This window comes from Chamaea fasciata, unplaced genomic scaffold (assembly GCF_029207755.1).
Source record: "Chamaea fasciata isolate MVZ Bird 193981 ecotype frontalis unplaced genomic scaffold, bChaFas1.0.hap1 SCAF_3, whole genome shotgun sequence".
Classification (NCBI taxonomy): domain Eukaryota; kingdom Metazoa; phylum Chordata; class Aves; order Passeriformes; family Sylviidae; genus Chamaea; species Chamaea fasciata.
In genome coordinates, this window is record NW_027094088.1 from 29,886,516 (window position 1) to 29,902,958 (window position 16,443).

The 16,443-nt window shown below is 44.5% G+C and overlaps 1 protein-coding gene across 1 annotated transcript; it reads left to right on the forward strand.

Moving 5' to 3' along the window:
* Positions 1-244: 244 nt before the first annotated feature.
* On the forward strand, positions 245-13,299 carry CALM2 (calmodulin 2). Its single transcript, XM_066178466.1, has 6 exons — positions 245-350; positions 4,597-4,627; positions 9,603-9,746; positions 9,821-9,927; positions 10,796-10,931; positions 12,378-13,299. Exons 1-6 carry the CDS (start codon positions 348-350, stop codon positions 12,404-12,406), a joined length of 450 nt encoding a protein of 149 aa, XP_066034563.1. The 5' UTR covers positions 245-347; the 3' UTR covers positions 12,407-13,299.
* The last annotated feature ends 3,144 nt before the right edge of the window (positions 13,300-16,443 follow it).

Here is a 16,443-nt window from a genome sequence, read left to right on the forward strand (position 1 = left end):
CCCCCCCCCGCCGTTTCTCACAAGCGTTGTTTTCCCCGATTTCCCGCACCTCGCTCCTTCCTGCGCCGGGGCTGAGGGGCAGATCGGGCGGCACTCGAGGTGCGGGGTGCCCTGCCGAGGAGAGCGCGAAGAGCCGGGACTCGTTTCGCAATCCAGTTCACGGTCGGGGGAAGGGGAGGGGGGAGGGAGCGGCGCGGAGCGATCCGGGCGGTGAGGCGGTTTATGAGGCGCCGCCGGCGGGCGGGCAGGACTCAGTGTGAGGCGAGCCGTGCAGCGGGCAGGTCACGCAGCGTGCGCCCCGTGCAGCCCTCAGCTCCCACCGCACCCCGCAGCCAGGCCGGGCCACCATGGTGAGTCCCTGAGCACGGGGCAGCCGCGGGGTTCGGCGGGCGCTGCTGCGGTGCGGTGTGGAGGGATGGGGGCGGCTGAGTTCGGTGCGGCGGGGGGCGGGGGGGGAGGGGGGGTTGACTGCCGTGGGGCGAGGTCGCCTGCCGAAGGGTGTGAGGAGGGATGAAATTGTCCTTCGCCGCGGCCGGCGGGCTCAGGCTGGGGTGGAGGGTCCCGCTCGGAGGCGCCGTTTGCGTGGGAGGAAGTGGTGGCGGCGGCGGCGGGTCCCGCCCGGGTCCCTTTCCCGCCCTGGGGCGTTGGTGCGGATTCAAATCCAAACGGCCCCTGGGTCGGCGGGAGCGCCGTGAGGCGGCGCCGGGCGTTGCCGCGGGGGAGCGGCGGATAGCGGTCCCTCCTGGGAGGGGTCCCGCGCTCTTGGGAGGAGGGGGGGAAAGGAGCTTGCCACGATGGCACCGGCTCTGCTTTCTTATCGCTTCCTCCCTCCCTGCTCTCGGCGTTTGTGGCTGAATGGGGCTCAGTGAGGCAGCCTAAGCTGTCCGGCTCGGTAGCGAGGTGTGCTGCGCCTGGTCATAATAATGCACTGCGGAGCCCTGCAGCTTCTGAGCAGCATGATGATGAGGGGCAGGCTGTGCCTCACTGCACCATCGCCCTCCTCTCTAGACCTGTTGTCAGCTCGCGTTAGAGCCCCTGTCGGTTCCATGTTAGCGCCATGCTGTTGGTGGCTCTGTTGGACAGGGGATTATTTGTGGTGTTTTTTTGTTTTGGTTTTTTTTTTTTTTTTAACAATTTTTGCTTCCCGTTTTGGTCATTGCAGAGGACAGTCCTGCGTTTTTATTTTTTCTAGCGACGCGTTTAGAATTGTAATCTACTGTCGAAATAAAACGCATTTTGTGAAGTCGGAGAATGGTTTCAAATTCAGTCTAAAGGATGTGAGTGTAGCGTTTGTTTTTGGTTTTTTTAATGAAAACAAGCGGATGCTGAGAAACGTACTAAAAGGAGCAATTCTATTGCCAAAGCAGCACCAGTGACCACTTAGTGCTATCTCTGCATGAAGAGAAGATGCAGTAGAGTGGAATTGTCTTTTCATTCATTATGTTCTGCTGAGGAATCAGATGACTGTCAGCTCGTCGTGTCTAATGTGAATGGTGGCTACTTAAAATTTGGGGTTTTTTTGAAATGCTGTCTCTGGGGGGGGGGAAAAAAAAAACCAAAAAAACCAGAGTGAATAGAAGCCTGAATTTATTCTTTAGCTTGAATTGTGAACTTATACAGCAAACCATCCATAAAGCAGGGGAAAAAAAAATGAATGTAGCAGCAAAAGACTTACTGCATTTAGTCATCATCTGTACAGAACCAAAAATGGAGTATCTTCCAACAAGGTCTGAGTAAAAATGGGTGTGTCCAGGAGGTACAGTGACACTTCGAATGCGCTTATAGCTCATCCTGGCAGACCAGACTGGCTCAACCTGTGGCTGTCCAGTGTTGCCCATGCTCGATGAGACAGAATGATTTGCTCCCAAAACAAGATAACCTGCCATAAACCTGATTTCAGTCTGTACAGTCTGGTGTTGTTCTTTAATTAATCCCGCCAGAACAGAAGTGCCCCTTCAGATGTGACGCCCGCGAGGTGCCCCGAGGAGCCGGTGTCAGAGGGGAGCGGTGTCACCTGGCGGCTCCGTAGGCAGGAGCCGCCGGCCCGGGCGCTGCGGAGCTGTAATGGAGCACCACCTCTAGAGGCTGCGTGTGCCACAGGGGCGGCCGCGCACGCCGCAGCTCGGCTGCTTGCCGGGGAGCTTTGGAGCCTTTGTCAGGCCCTCCGCGCAGCCTGGGGTGGGGGATGGGCACTGTTGCAGGGAAAAGGAAGGCGCTGTAATGTGAATGGCAGAAAGCCGCCTCACTGCCAGCTGTGGTGGCAGTAGAGGAGGGCTGCGGGTGGGTCTGGGCCGCACGTCGGACCTTCAGCACGGGCACCTCAGTCGCCGTGTAACGCTGGAAGCCGCGCTGTGCCGGTGGAGGTGTGCGCGCCCTCACGTGTGTGGGGCACCGCTATCGGGAGCTCTGGGAGGCCCCTGCAGGAAGGCCAGAGTGGCCTGGACGCGGCAGGCGCGGGTCCTGGCTGAGAGCAGAGCCCTCCACCTGGGTGGCAGGGGCGGCTGGGAGCTGGCAGCTTCGCTGGCTCCGCCTTGTACTGCTGTTGCGCAGCAGTGCCTGCAGAGCCCGGCACTGCAGAGTACAGATGGTGTTTGTTCAACCTTGCCCCACCTCCCCACTTATCTTTCAACTGCTCCTACCTGTGCCTTCTAATGAGCTTCATGTTCTTGTCAAACACTTGTACCTCTTATAGGTATTGTCAGAGGTCATCCAGATTCATGGCTGGGATATGTTAAGTTGCTGGAGGGGTTTCTCTTCATAAAGAAGGAAGGCTTTGGGAATGCTTAGCAACTTACATACTGTTATGTCATGTCTCCATATAAAATGGTTAATATAAAACAGTGGGTGACTCAATTTGGTAGCCTATAAGTATTGACCTAAATAAACTAGGTTCTTACTGCTTAAATCTGACCTGCAGTTTTGTGTGGATTAAATGTCTTATGGAAATGTAGCACATCATTCTCTTCACTCAAACAATAAAAATGTAAATAGCATGCAAAGGTATGAGTCTGTGTTAATGATATTCTCCAGACAAGTGAAAATCTGTTAGGCTTCTGCTGAGTGACCAGCAGAACACTTCCCTCCCAAAGCATAGTTCTGAATTTGTTCTGTTCTCAGCAGTGCTGCTGCCATGCTAGTCTGCTTTAACAAGTGGGACCTGCATGGGAATTCTTCCTACAGCAGGATTGAACCTTTAGCTGCCAATACCTGTTGGCTGCTGCTTTAGAAGCTCCTCAGTAATCTCGGGTCTTAAAGGGGTGAGCCCCCGGGCAGTGTGTGGCCCTTATTTGGGCTTTTGCTGTGTTGTGTGCATGGAGGGGGGTGTGAGCACTTCAGCCCTTGTGTGACTGCTCCAGCAGCCATCCTCACCTCTGTTCCAGGAACAGTGCAGTAGTTGGCAACTTCAGAGCTCCCTTGCAGTATAAAAATGTCATTGAAATTGAAATTGGCCATGTAAAAATGGACAGGTGTTGTGAATACACTTCTCTAAGTCTTTCCCTGACAGATGCTGATGTGTAGAGAGACCTTGGTGGGCCCAGGTAATGATGGGAAATTTTTCAGCCAATATTGCGGTAATTGCAAAAAGCGTCTGCTTAAATGGTCACAACAGGAACAAAGCCAAAAAAGCAGCGGTGAATTTCAGCAGTGATTATATCTTTTCAGTATTTTAGTATTTTTTTACTCTTCAGTAAAGGGTTCAAGAAGCTTCCCTGAAGGAAGTGTTACAGCAACTCAACTCAAGCTATCCAGAATTTGTTTGAAGAATCAGCTGATTTGAGAACCCAGGAGAGTATTTCTACAGTCCTCAAACATCTTGGTGTTTTTCATGAGCAAAGTTCATTTGGGTTTGGCCTGACAGACTGATGGTTTTCATTGCTGTCAAATTCAATGGATTCAAAAGTGGGGAGAGAGAGGAAAATGAGATATAAACTGGAGCTTATCCAACTGGTACAGAAATTGTCTAAGAGCACAGAACCTTTCTCTAGCGTCCCTGTTACTTTGTGATCACTGAGTCAATGTAGACAATGGTCTGAAGAAAGTGTGCACAGCTGTATGCAGCTGAAATGGCCACTTTGGACTGGAGCTGGTTTCTTGTCTTGTAAAGCCAGGTCTTGGACATGAAGCTTCATGTTAATCAGGGGATGATTTAATTCTAGTGAAGAGTTTATCTTTCTGGTTTCAGCTAGTCTGCCTTAAATTTGGCCTTTGGAGGTGATTGCTGCCTTACTGAAACCTGAAGTGCTTGGTGCTGAAGCTGGCAGTTGCTGTGTAAATGAGTTTCTCAAACCAGCCTGTGGTTTGAAAGGGACCTGTGTGCCTTGGGTTTGCTGCTGCTGCTTGGGTTATTGATTGATCCCCGTGATGATCCGTTACTTGGGTCTGTGGGATATTGCAGGGCCTGGGAAGGATGACAGGCTGCCAGTTCTTACTTAGCCTGCAAGCCTGATGACTTCAGAGCTTTATTAGAACTATTTCAGAATGCTGCAGGTCAGTCCTGAATGAAGAGCAGCTCCCACATTCAGGGGCCTCTACTAGTCTGTCTGATTTTGTCTGGAACTTTTGCTACAACTCTAATCCTGTTCTCTTTCATTGCAGGCTGATCAACTGACAGAAGAGCAGATTGCAGGTGAGGTTTCTGTGTTGTGTTGCTACTCCTGCTTGACCTGGCACATCTCTTAATCCAGGGACAGTCTGAGTTACACAAGATATTTATCTTTCTCAGATGCTCTAGTAGCGTGGTAAAGTGTTTGAATTTGTCATCTAGTTTCTAAAGGTTTATCTACTAAAAAAGCACCATGGATATAATGAATTATAGTTCTGTAGTTAATAGAGTTAAACAATCCTCACAGCCTTTCTGGCCAGCAGACTGGTGGTTGTTCTTCTCTCACAACTCCAGAACTGTCCCAAGTGCAGACTGAGGGGGGTGGCTACAGGGGATGGCAGCAAATCTGGTGAAGGCTTGGAATCTGCAATGCTTTTTTAACAGAAGGCAAAAAGAGTTTGCTTTGCTGTCTCCTGCCAGCAGAGATGTTTGAGTGGTTCTTGTTGATGACAGCAGGGGCTGGCTTCATGATGACAACTCTTGATACTCCATATTTGGAACTGTGTTGTGTACTTGGACACAAGTGTTGTGTGTGTGCTGTTCTGATGGTCTGGCACTTGCTCTGAAATGCTGAAATAAATCTGCATCTGTTGTATCTTGGTACTGGCCCCCAGCAGTGGGTTATGTCCACTGACAGCAGGCTGCCCATGGCAAAACCTTGTGGTTATCATGTCTGCTGCTCATGCAGGCTGCACAAACTCACCTGTCTATTGCTCCCAGTGGACTGATCTTAACTTCAGTAATAGATGGGGCTTGGAGCTGCTATTACAGAATTCAACTTTGCCACAGACACTCAAGAACTTCATGGTTTTGATCTGACAAGTGTATGGTATTAATACTAGAAAGTCTTAATGTGCATAAGTGTCATGTGAAATTATTTCAGAGGATGTTAGGCTTCTGCTAGTCTAATGATACCAGGTCATGCATAGAAGGAACAGCCTCTGAGATACTGTTTAACTATGGTGTAGCTTTTGAAGACACTGCATTAAACAGAAGTGTCATTATGAGCTGGTTTGTTTTTGCCATAATTGCCAAATCTGAAGTGTAAGAACATTCTTATGTAGCTTTTAGACTTCAGGAGCTTGCTTTTACTCAAAGGAGACTAATTATGGCTTTGTGGCAAGTCCTTAGTCTATTTACTTGTTGCCATGGAACTCTCTTACCAGTGAGCACAAGCCAAATTTAGTTCAACTTCAGATTTTTTTTTTTTTTTTTTTTTTTTTTTTTTTTTTTTGTTTTGTTTTGTTTTGGGAAAGTGGCCTACATAGCTTAAGGGTTTTGTGATCAGTTTAGTTAGAGCAGGCTTTATCAATTGTCACTGCTGTATTTCCAATAATGGTTCATTGTTCCAGTTGTTAATTGTAGAAGGTTTATTAGTTGATGTAGCTGATTATGGGATATAAACAGGAAGCTTATTAACACTACCTTGGGATTAGTGCAAACTTTAGCTATTCAGTTATGGTCATATAGTCCTCAGAGACAAAAATTAGTATTGATGAGCCTGTTGTACTGGAATAGAGGCTTTCAAGTGCGTGGAAGGAATAAAAGTATGTCTTAGCCAGTGTAAAATTGCCTGCCACTTTCAGGGCAGCTGTGATGTTTTGTTAAACAGATGGATTTGCAAGTAAACCATGAAGCTGAGATGTGAAGACATGAGCCCACTGGTGGTGTGTGAAGGGATCATTCCCAGTACAGCTTAGGAAAGGTTGCATTGCTTAGTTTTGCTGTTGAAGGCCAGTGATCTTGCATGGGAAGACTCTTAGAGGTACAACTGGAATGTTTTACAGAGACTGGCTTGGAAAACTTGAGCAACCACCATTCTAATTGAGCTTCCCTGGAGAAACAAAGCTTTGGTTTGCGGGCAGATGTAGGAAATGGTACTGCAAGCTAAAACAGAAGACCAGAGTACTCCAAGCAGCCTCTTCCCCAGGGCTTAAATTCTTCCCCCTCTGCTGTGAAACAACAATACACAGTTTTTATAGGTTCCAGATGTCATTTCCTGTGGAATACATGGATTTTATAGGACTGAAGCTTCTTGTCAGTGTAGGTAGGGGTGAAAACCTCCCCAGATTTTGTTCATGGAAAGACTGATACTGAAAGCCAAGCAGCTACACAGTGTGAATACTGGCTGCAGTTCCATTCTGTAAGGATGGAAGTTGCCAAGTCAAGTGGCTCCCCTTTGGTTAAGTGTTGTATTCCAAAGGTAGTGGGGTCAGGACCACCTGGGTGGTTGGATGGGAGGGCAGCCTGAATTGTCTAAAGGCAGCTGGTCTGGTGAGCTCTCCTCCCCCTGGGCTTCAGAGTCCTGAATGGGCTCTGTGCACAACAGGCCCATGTGCAGTGTTTACTGCCTTGTTCCTTCAGTGTGCTGTGCGTCTCTCTTGGGGGTCTCACTGCAATGGTGATATGAAATTCCTCATAAGAGAAATAGACACATGTAAGTGTGAGGTCCTGGTAGCTGTGAAGAGAACAATTGACATTCTCCTATAAAAGTTCCAGACACAGCTGGCTGAATTGTGTAGGAGTGGATATGGTAGTCCTGGTTCACTGAACATACCAGGTCACTGGAGGCTGTCACTTCATTTGAAAAGGTGATGTGGTGCACAGGTGCCTCAGCAGCTGTGGTTAAAAGAACATTTTGAGCTAGGTTGTTAAGAGTTCACATTGTTGGATTAGCTTGGCTTTCATGGGGCCTGGAAGTAGTCATTTTCTCGTGGTGCTGGATGCTCTTCAGGAGGGTGGAAAGGTTGAAACCTTCTAGCCTCAGAAGAGAGTTTCCATTTGCAGTTTGGTGTGGAGAAGTGTGGGATAAAGAGGATTTACTTTACATGCTGTATGGAGTCAAGGTGTTTAAGTGTGCAAGGTATGTTTTAAAACCTTATGTTGCAGGATGCCAGTATTGAGTTGCTCACTGAACTTCAGTATTTCATAGGTGCCTTCACTAGCCATGGCTGCAAATCCTCCAAAGCCATACTAGGTTGTTCTTGTTCTCATCTAAACTGCGGGTTGTTACTCCTTTATTCTAATTACTGGAGGTGATTCCTGGAAGTGGTTAGAGAGTTGTTTTAATGGTATTCTTGATTCAGCATTTCAAACAGAAATATGCTGCTAGTCTTCAACTTGCTTTATTTTCTTTATGATTTGTACCTGATTGCTTCTTAGCCTATTGCAGCTTTGAGTAGAAGGGTAGAGTTGTCCTTTGAATGGTTCCTTCCAAGTGTTGGGAAGACACCACTAAAATGCCCATCTTATAGAAAGCAAGTCTTTGAATTTTGTGTGAGAATTAAGTATTGCCCATTTCAGGCAGGGTCACTGCAGTACTGTGAAGTCTGCTTCATGTTTGGGTTAGTGATGGTTGACTTTCACATGAAGGATGAAGTGGTTAACACTTCATCTTGAGTAACACTTGAGCACTTGACTCTTCATGAAGATGCAGCTTTCCAGTTTTGAGGTTTTTCCCTAATAGTCTGTGTCCTTCTCTACTGGGATTGACCCAGAAGCATTTTCTTCCCTGGTGTAAGAGTTTAGTCCTAAGAAACCTGTTTGTTGCTTCCAAGATAACTGAAACTAGCCCTGCAAAGACCCTTTGGAAGGAATTGTAGGTACAGATTAAATATGCTTGTTTCTGCTCTGTGATTTGTACATACTCACTTGAAACTGTCTCTGCTGGTCCTGTGGTAGCCTTACTGTGATTCTCACGGGCTAAACAATGGGGGTTGGCTCTTGGAACACTTCAGACTGTTCAATGTAGAAGAGTAGTGGGTTTTTTCCTGGATGGGATTTGACTGTGTGACTGGTGTTGTAGCTGCATTCATGAACTATAAGAAACTTATTTTCCGAGTTGAATTTTTAACACTTTGCCAGTTTGCACTCACCTCAAGGATTTCAGAGCATGAAGTAAGGCTTCGTTCAGGTCATGTGAGAACACAACTTTTACTGTGACTAATTCTGGTCTGGGAAGCCCACCATCTGGAAAGCTGGCTGCATGGAAGTGTTGAAAGAAACCATTTCTTGGAAGTATTTCTAATGCAGGAGTACCCTTGAGCTGACGGGTTGTCCAGAGCCATGATCTCAGATGGCTTGAAGGGATCTAAAGGCTACAAGGGAATAGATAAGGTGCCCGAGCTTCACTGTCGTGTGTGCGTGAGCTACCACAGTCCAGTGAGCTGGTTTAAGGTCTGGGACCAAAGACAGATGGCAGGGATTAAAACCAACTCCATTTTTGGACTGGACAATTAAACATGTTATGCTTGTATGAATGTTCCTGGCTACAATACAGCCATTGTAGGGGGTTAGGAGGTAGTGTAAGAAACACAGCAAAGCAGTCTTAGAATTGGTCAGAAACATTTCTGTGAAGGCTGTTTCAGGATGCAGTAGGGCTGATGCAGTTTTGTGAGCAATTTTTCAGGAATGAAAACTCCAGTGACTTTTCTCCTTGGATAATTGTGGTGGCATAAATTGTTCAGACATCTGTGTCCAGCAGAAGTGGCTTATATTGAGAAACTTGGGTGCAGTTTGGTCTGATCATACCTTTTTTGGTTGACTCATCCCTATCAGTAATAAAAGTGCTATTAAGCTGTAGAATATGTATTTTTAAAGTACCATTTTCAAATTTCTCCTAGCAGTTCCATGTTGTTTTATTTTGAGATGCAGTTCCTACCAAGGATGTTGATGGTTGTAGTTGCAGGTAACCATTTCAGCTCCATATTAGGAGTCCTTATTCAAGACAGAGTAACAAACATCTGAGTACTTTGGAAATGGATGACCTTCCATCTTAATTTAGGTCAACGTGGTTGATCAGTGGACTGGTGGGTGTGTTTTGAGATGCTGATGCTGCCATATTGGCATTGCAATTACAACAGGCTGAGCAGTACACCAAGATTTCCCAGAAGATTGAAATCAAATTTTGTAACTTGCAACAGTCAGTAGCAGTGAATTTTTTATGATTGTTAACATTTCAAAGCTTAAGAAATCAATTTTTTTTTGTTGTTCTGTACAGAATTCAAAGAAGCTTTTTCACTATTTGACAAGGATGGTGATGGTACTATAACTACAAAGGAGTTGGGGACAGTGATGAGATCACTTGGCCAAAACCCCACAGAAGCAGAGCTACAGGATATGATCAATGAAGTAGATGCTGATGGTAAGAACTTTACTAATAAGCAATTTAATAAAGTGCCTAAACCATGTTTTTCTAACAAAGTAATTATCTTTCAGGCAACGGCACAATTGACTTTCCAGAGTTTCTGACAATGATGGCAAGAAAAATGAAAGATACAGATAGTGAAGAAGAAATTAGAGAAGCGTTCCGTGTCTTTGACAAGGTACTGTAACGTTTACCTGGAATAGTTTGGTTAGGAAAACTCTGATTGTAATAAATGTGCTTTCTCAGATATGAGGGGTGTCTGCAGTCCTGTCATACAGAATCTCTGGGTTGGCCAGTCACCCTAAAGCTCAGTCTGCTCAGTATGGGAAAGTCCAGTGAGTTTTCTGGATAGTGACAAGAGACACGATTTAAAGTAGTGCTTGCTGTGATACTGAAATTCCTGCAGGTGACTGGCAGGAAATTGTTTTGGGTCTTAAAAATGTTAATTGTTTCAAGTCTTTCATGTAGTCTTTGCTAAGTAAATGGCTGAAAGAGTCTGAAGTTACTCAGCTTACTTAAGATGCACCTTGGAGCTGAAAACATTATGTGAGGTGCCTCGTGGGGTGGGGAGGAAAACATCAGTTGAATTAGTATACACTAGTACTTCAATATTCAGTGTCCCAATAGTGGTGAATATGTAAAAGTCATCTCTGAAGGCCTTGTGGCTTTATGCTGGACTCCCATGAAACAGGCAGATCAGATCAGATAAGTAGCTTCTGTTGTAAGAAATCACCCCTTGAACCACAGTCACATGCTTTAATAGGCATCCATCACCTAAGAGGTTGCAAAAGGTGCCAATTGCATTGTTCGTGGTTTAAAAATCTGTCAGAATAGGACAGTCAAAGAGTAAGATTATACTGTGATATCCAGAGACATTGCACAATGGTGAAGGTAAGCTTGCAGCTCTCATTGGTCTTGTGCAAATGCTAGTGGTTAAGGCTGTGTTAATTCCTTAATGTTCAATTTGCTCAGCAGTGTTCCTAAGTTATAGTTAAGTCATTAGGCCTTAGGCGAGTCTATTCCAGTGTTCCTTTTTCTCCTGCCAGGATGGGAATGGTTACATTAGTGCTGCAGAACTCCGTCATGTGATGACAAATCTGGGGGAGAAGCTAACAGATGAAGAGGTTGATGAAATGATTAGGGAAGCAGACATTGATGGTGATGGTCAAGTAAACTACGAAGGTAAGGAGTTGTTAATTGGTTCTTTTTGTGTAGCACTTCTCATGCTCCTTGTTGTGCTGGTGCTGATAGCCACGCCAGGTTTAAATAAGGCAGTGTTCAGACAAGTTCATCTGAACACATGGTGTTCCTTTAAGCTAATGTTCTATTAGTATGTACATAGTGTACCTCTCAATGGGTTTAAGTCTGAGTGTTATTGCTGCCTTTGTGCCAAAGGCAAAAAAGGACTATTCAGCTGTACAGTGGAAGAATTAACTTCTAAATCTAATGATGTCTAATGACCATTAGAATAAGCAAGTTGTCAGAGATGTTCACATACTGTTTGTTCTGTTCACTAATGCATGTTGATCTGACTGTAGGATGTCACTCATTTGTCATTAATGCTTTTAAAATTACTTACTAATCAAAAGGTTAAAGCTTCTGAAATACGCAGAAATTTCAAGACCTTCAGTAGGTATTTTAAATACATTTATTTCACATAAATCAGCTGCAACAGTAATTTTTCTTTCTTCCTTTCTTCCTGACATTGAACCATAAATAAAGTCATGCAGGCAGGAGTTTGTTTAGACAGTTGTTTGCAGCTGAGACATGCTAAGCTTGTTTTCATTTTGACTTTTTGAACATGTTACAGAAAGTATCTAGGATGTTTTCAGATAGTATCTGTGCTGTTTGAGGTGTAGATATGCCTTCCCTTTGAGGCCTTTTTGGTTGTGGCCTAAGGGTATGCAGACATCTGTGAGGGAAAAGGCATTTTTATGTACAGGGCTGCTGCTCCATCCCTGTGTTTATAAGTAGGCTGTGCAGAGACTGGCACTGGAGAGGGTCTGTGTCCCTGTTGTTTCCAGTTGCTCTTTCAAAACCTGAGCAACCAGTTAACTCCTTTTAGGTTCCTGGTTTCCTGTCACTATTGTACCTGAAATTATGTTTCAGCAAGATGAATGGAGAATCCTGTTTTGTGGGTTCTAGCTTTAAATGGTTTATGACTAAGCATTGAACCAGTTGCTTAAAGCCAGCCAGGCAAAATAAGATAGTAAGACTTCAGCTATTCTGCTCTGGAAGGTAAAAGTTCAAACTAACACAGTGTCTTGCTTGTGCACTTACGTAGCTGATTGTCACTTCAGTGCGATTTGTACTGATCTTTTAGTCATTCTTGGATATCGTGTCCCCATCTGTAAGTCTGCAGGCATAAGACCGTGTAATGCTTTGTCTTGGAAGTAAGGCTGTTCCCCAGTTCCTGAGGGACCAACTCCTATGGTCTTTTGCCTTTATAAAAGGAGGAGTTTAGGTGTGATTAGTGGAAAAGGGGACTGTCTTGAAGATGCTTTTTTGAATGTAACTGAAAGTGTAGTTTTGAAACAATGTTCAGATCTAGTAAGGCCACTTCTCAGATCTTGCAAATCAGATTTTTTTTTTCCTTCAAATAACTCATGCAACTCTTTCCTTTTACAGAGTTTGTACAAATGATGACAGCGAAGTGAAGACGTTGTACAGAATGTGTTAAATTTCTTGTACAAAATTGTTTATTTGCCTTTTCTCTGTTTGTAACTTATCTGTAAAAGGTTTTTCCCTTACTGTCAAAAGATTATGCATGTATAGTAATTAGAAGGCCATTCCTCCATGTTTTTCTCCTTTATCTTACTGTCATTGTTCTGATTTTTGGAAAATTGATCGAAGTAACAAATGTTGCATGTGGCTTACTCTGGATATTTAAGCCCTTCTGCACATCTAAAGTTAGATGAAGTTGGTTAACTGAGGGAACATCTGGATTGTCTATTAAAAAAAAAAAAAGTAGCTTTCTATAGCAAACTTAGGTATGACTAGTGTGACAAGTTACATAAAAGTAAGCTAGGATTTACCATGCATTAGCTGTCCTTTAGTTAAAGCAACATGCTGGTTCCATTTCTCAAGTATATAGGAGTTTTTTCTATAGGAGTTTTTTCCCCTTGCTGATGGGAGGATAAGGACTCTTGCAGCTTAACTGCAGGATAAAATTATGTGAATAGGGTGTGTCATGTGGCTAATGCACTGTAAAAGGCATTCTCCTAGCTTACTTTACAGTAACTTGTTTGTGGCCATACCTGTAACATGTTGTTGAAATGTGGAGTCTTAACGTTGTAGACGATTGACAGTCAACAATATGAAACTTAAGTTGCACTAATGCAAAACGGGTGATTTATCCAGGTACTCGTACACAAGTTTTTTTTGTACTGCTGGTCCTGTGCCAGAAAACATTTTCTCCTCTTGTTACTATGCTTTTTAAACTTTGTTTAGCCACTTATTTTCAAAAAAAATCTGCTTATGGCACGATTTGCCTCAAATCCATTCCAAGTTGTATATTTGTTTTCCAATAAAAAATTACAATTTACCCATACTGTTTCAATGTATCCTTGAATTATTTACAGGAATTGTTCAATGCAGTTGCTGCTCTGTGTTTCAGTATGTAGCAGTTTGGTTTGCTTATGCAATGGATTGGCTGTCTTAAAATAGCTTGGAAGGTGAAAACTTAGTCCTTAAACTCTGGCCCTTAATAGTATTGTTGACTTGAAGAAGCTTTCTTACTAGTAGTTTAAAATGTATTTTACAGTCTTGTGTGGAGCTTGGTGCTTCAATAAACTTACCGTAGTGACTGGCTATGCCCACTATCTGTAGACATTGTGAACTGGATGTTGACCTAGTTCAATAGTTGACCTAAAATTAAAATTCCTTGTTCGGACAACTAAACCTGTTTGCTTTCTTTTAATTATTTTGAAGTTTATTCCCTGTCAGCTGCTACATTGGGGTAACTTAGTCTCACACTTGGGCTTTCCTGAAACTGCCATGTCTGAGTTGCCGTTCAGGTTGCAGTCAGCTCAAAGTAAAGAAGAACATTCTCTTCCTCATTTGTCATTGAGCATGACTGTGCTTCTAGCACTCGTGTTTTGTGAAGGTTAAAATTTTTTTTTAAAGTGGAAGACAAACCTGGTTTCTGCCAAGGACAAATCCAAGAACTCAAAAGAATGCCGGAGGCTGCTCATGCCCAGTGCCTCTCTACTCTCCTGGCAACAACTGCCTTGACTGTACATGTGCTATATGGTTATCTTGTTTGGGGATCCTGCTGGCCTTTAAACAAAGCATTGGCCCCTGCTTCTGGTACCCTCACTGGTCCCAGCTGTGCAGTTACCTCATGTTTTAAAACTTTTCCAATCATCTTTGATGTATTTATAATTGCAGTGAGCATCTAAAATTAGGACAGCTGTTCAATCCGAATTCAGGAACACTTGATTAAGCGTTTATGGTCACTGATCATAAAGCTCTGCTCTCTGAGGATTGTGAACAGCTCTGTTGGTTTTCCAGAGGAGGCTTGTCAAAAGTGTTTCGATAGCCAGCATCAGAATTCCTTAGAACTGTTGTTTGTGTGCTGGCAGTCTGTTTCAGGAAGCTTATGCAGTCTGAGTTCCCCAGCAATTAGCATTTGCCTTCTATGAAATTAGGTAATGAAACGGACACTTCCTAACCAGTGTTCATCCTGTGCTCCAAGAGCTAAGGGACCTTAGGAAGGCGCCAGGTTGAGGAGAATTTTACTGAACCATCAGAACAACCACTTGAGATTCTGAATTACTGGAGTATTGGAAGTCTCGTTTTTATAGGTAAGTGATGCAAACAGGGAAATGACAAGAATTTTTGGTTTAGCCAGTCTGGTGCATTGGCTTTCAGTAGGCTGGGAATCATACTTAACTCCTTCAGTCTTGTGCTACAGCTCAGCATGCATGTGGAAACATCTGAGGTGAAAAAGGGAGCACCTTCTCCACTGGGATATCACAATATTCTGATATTCTGAGTTAGAAGGGACCCACAACGATCATGAAAGACTGCCTTAGCCAAGAGAATTGCCTTTGGTAAGATGAATGTGTGAGAAGGCCACTTTATTAACCATCACTTTAGCTTCTCCCTGCTTGGGGTGTTCCAGTCTCAGGAAGGAAAGCTGGTTTTGTTCAGGGTGAGTGTCCATGTTGCTGTTACATAAATGAAATGCCTGATTTCTAGGTCAGTAATTGAAGTCTTGCAGCCCTGTTTACTTAATTCTTCAGTTGCAGGATGGGAGTTGTAGATTTCAGTACTTTCTGTTAATGGAGGAATGTCTTCTGAGATACAGTGAGTGGAGTGTGGTGGAAGCTAATGGCATTGGTCGGGAACCTTTTGGCTGAGGTGTGCTTGCAGGTGCTTTTGCCATTGTGAAACAGGCCTTGGGTCACTCTAGGCAGTCTTCTGGATGTGTGTGTGTTAGGAGCACTGACATTTCAAGTTCAGCTTCTGATAGCTTTACAAGAGACAATCCATCATCCTGTCAAATAGGGTGGAGGTGCTTGTGTTGCAGCTAAAATGAAAGCCTTTGTGGCACAACAGTGCAGTAAAACAGCTGGTGGTGTCTTAGTCCAAACTGGACATTGAGGTGGGAGATTTTGGGCCCAAAGACCTGTGTAGGCCTAGGGGGATATCTTTTCGATCCCTGATGGAAGGGAATGACAACAGCCAGATTAATCTTAGTAGCACCACTGGCAAGGGGAAGTGGGCGTAGATTTGACAATACTCTCTGAACAGGAGAGAACACTTGTTTTGCAGTAAGTGGTGAAACACAGATGTGGAATCTCTGCAGATTCAAACCCCAGCTGAATATGTGCTGGGCAAATGTCTTCAGCAGATCCTGCTTGGAGCAGGGGGTTGGACTCGGTGATCTCAGAGAGGTTTGTGCCAAGCTAAATGATTCCCAGAAGTGCCCCTGCTACCTTCATGGACTCTTGCTGTGTCCAACCCTACCTTCATAAGGCAGTCCTTCCAGTGAAGGAGGATGAACAGCTGCATGCCACAGCCTGGTAAGTTTTGGAGTGGGTCTCTAAACTCATCCTTGTAGTGTTAGGAATCACCAGGCAGGACTAAGGCACTGCCTCAAGGTTGTAGGTGAGCAGTCCTGAAAAAACTTCCCATAATCACTTGTGGCTGTGGAGTTTTGACGGAGGAAATACGTGGCTGGATGAGGAATAGTGGTAGCTGGTCAATTTGTAGCCTGTTAGGATAACATTTAATAAATTAATGATAGCTAATGGCTAAAGGAGAAGGTTAGTGAGGATTAAGGGCCCGCTAATAAGATCAGACTTATTATTTGGGTGATACTATAGCTTAGAAGGTGGGTGAGCAGGAACTGCAGGAGTGCAGCCGATGGCCTCACAGCAGGCAATGCATGCTGAGTGTTGTGGCTGTCAGCCCTCAGTCTCTGAAGACTCAGCTCTTGGGGCCAAGGCAGCTGTGGCTGCTGCTCTGGTGGAGGAGGATGCTCGGAAACTTCACGAACAACCCGGGCACAGGGAATAGTAAAATTACTGCTTTCCTGCATTTATGTGTCACTTCTATGACTAGACTGTGTTTATTGGCCTCGGTCCACTTAAGAGAAAAACTGGTTTGCTAACTGTTGAGTAACTAAGGGGAGGTCCCATAATCTTCTTGCTGGTCATTTCCTGTGGGGTTGGGTGGGAAATTCTAG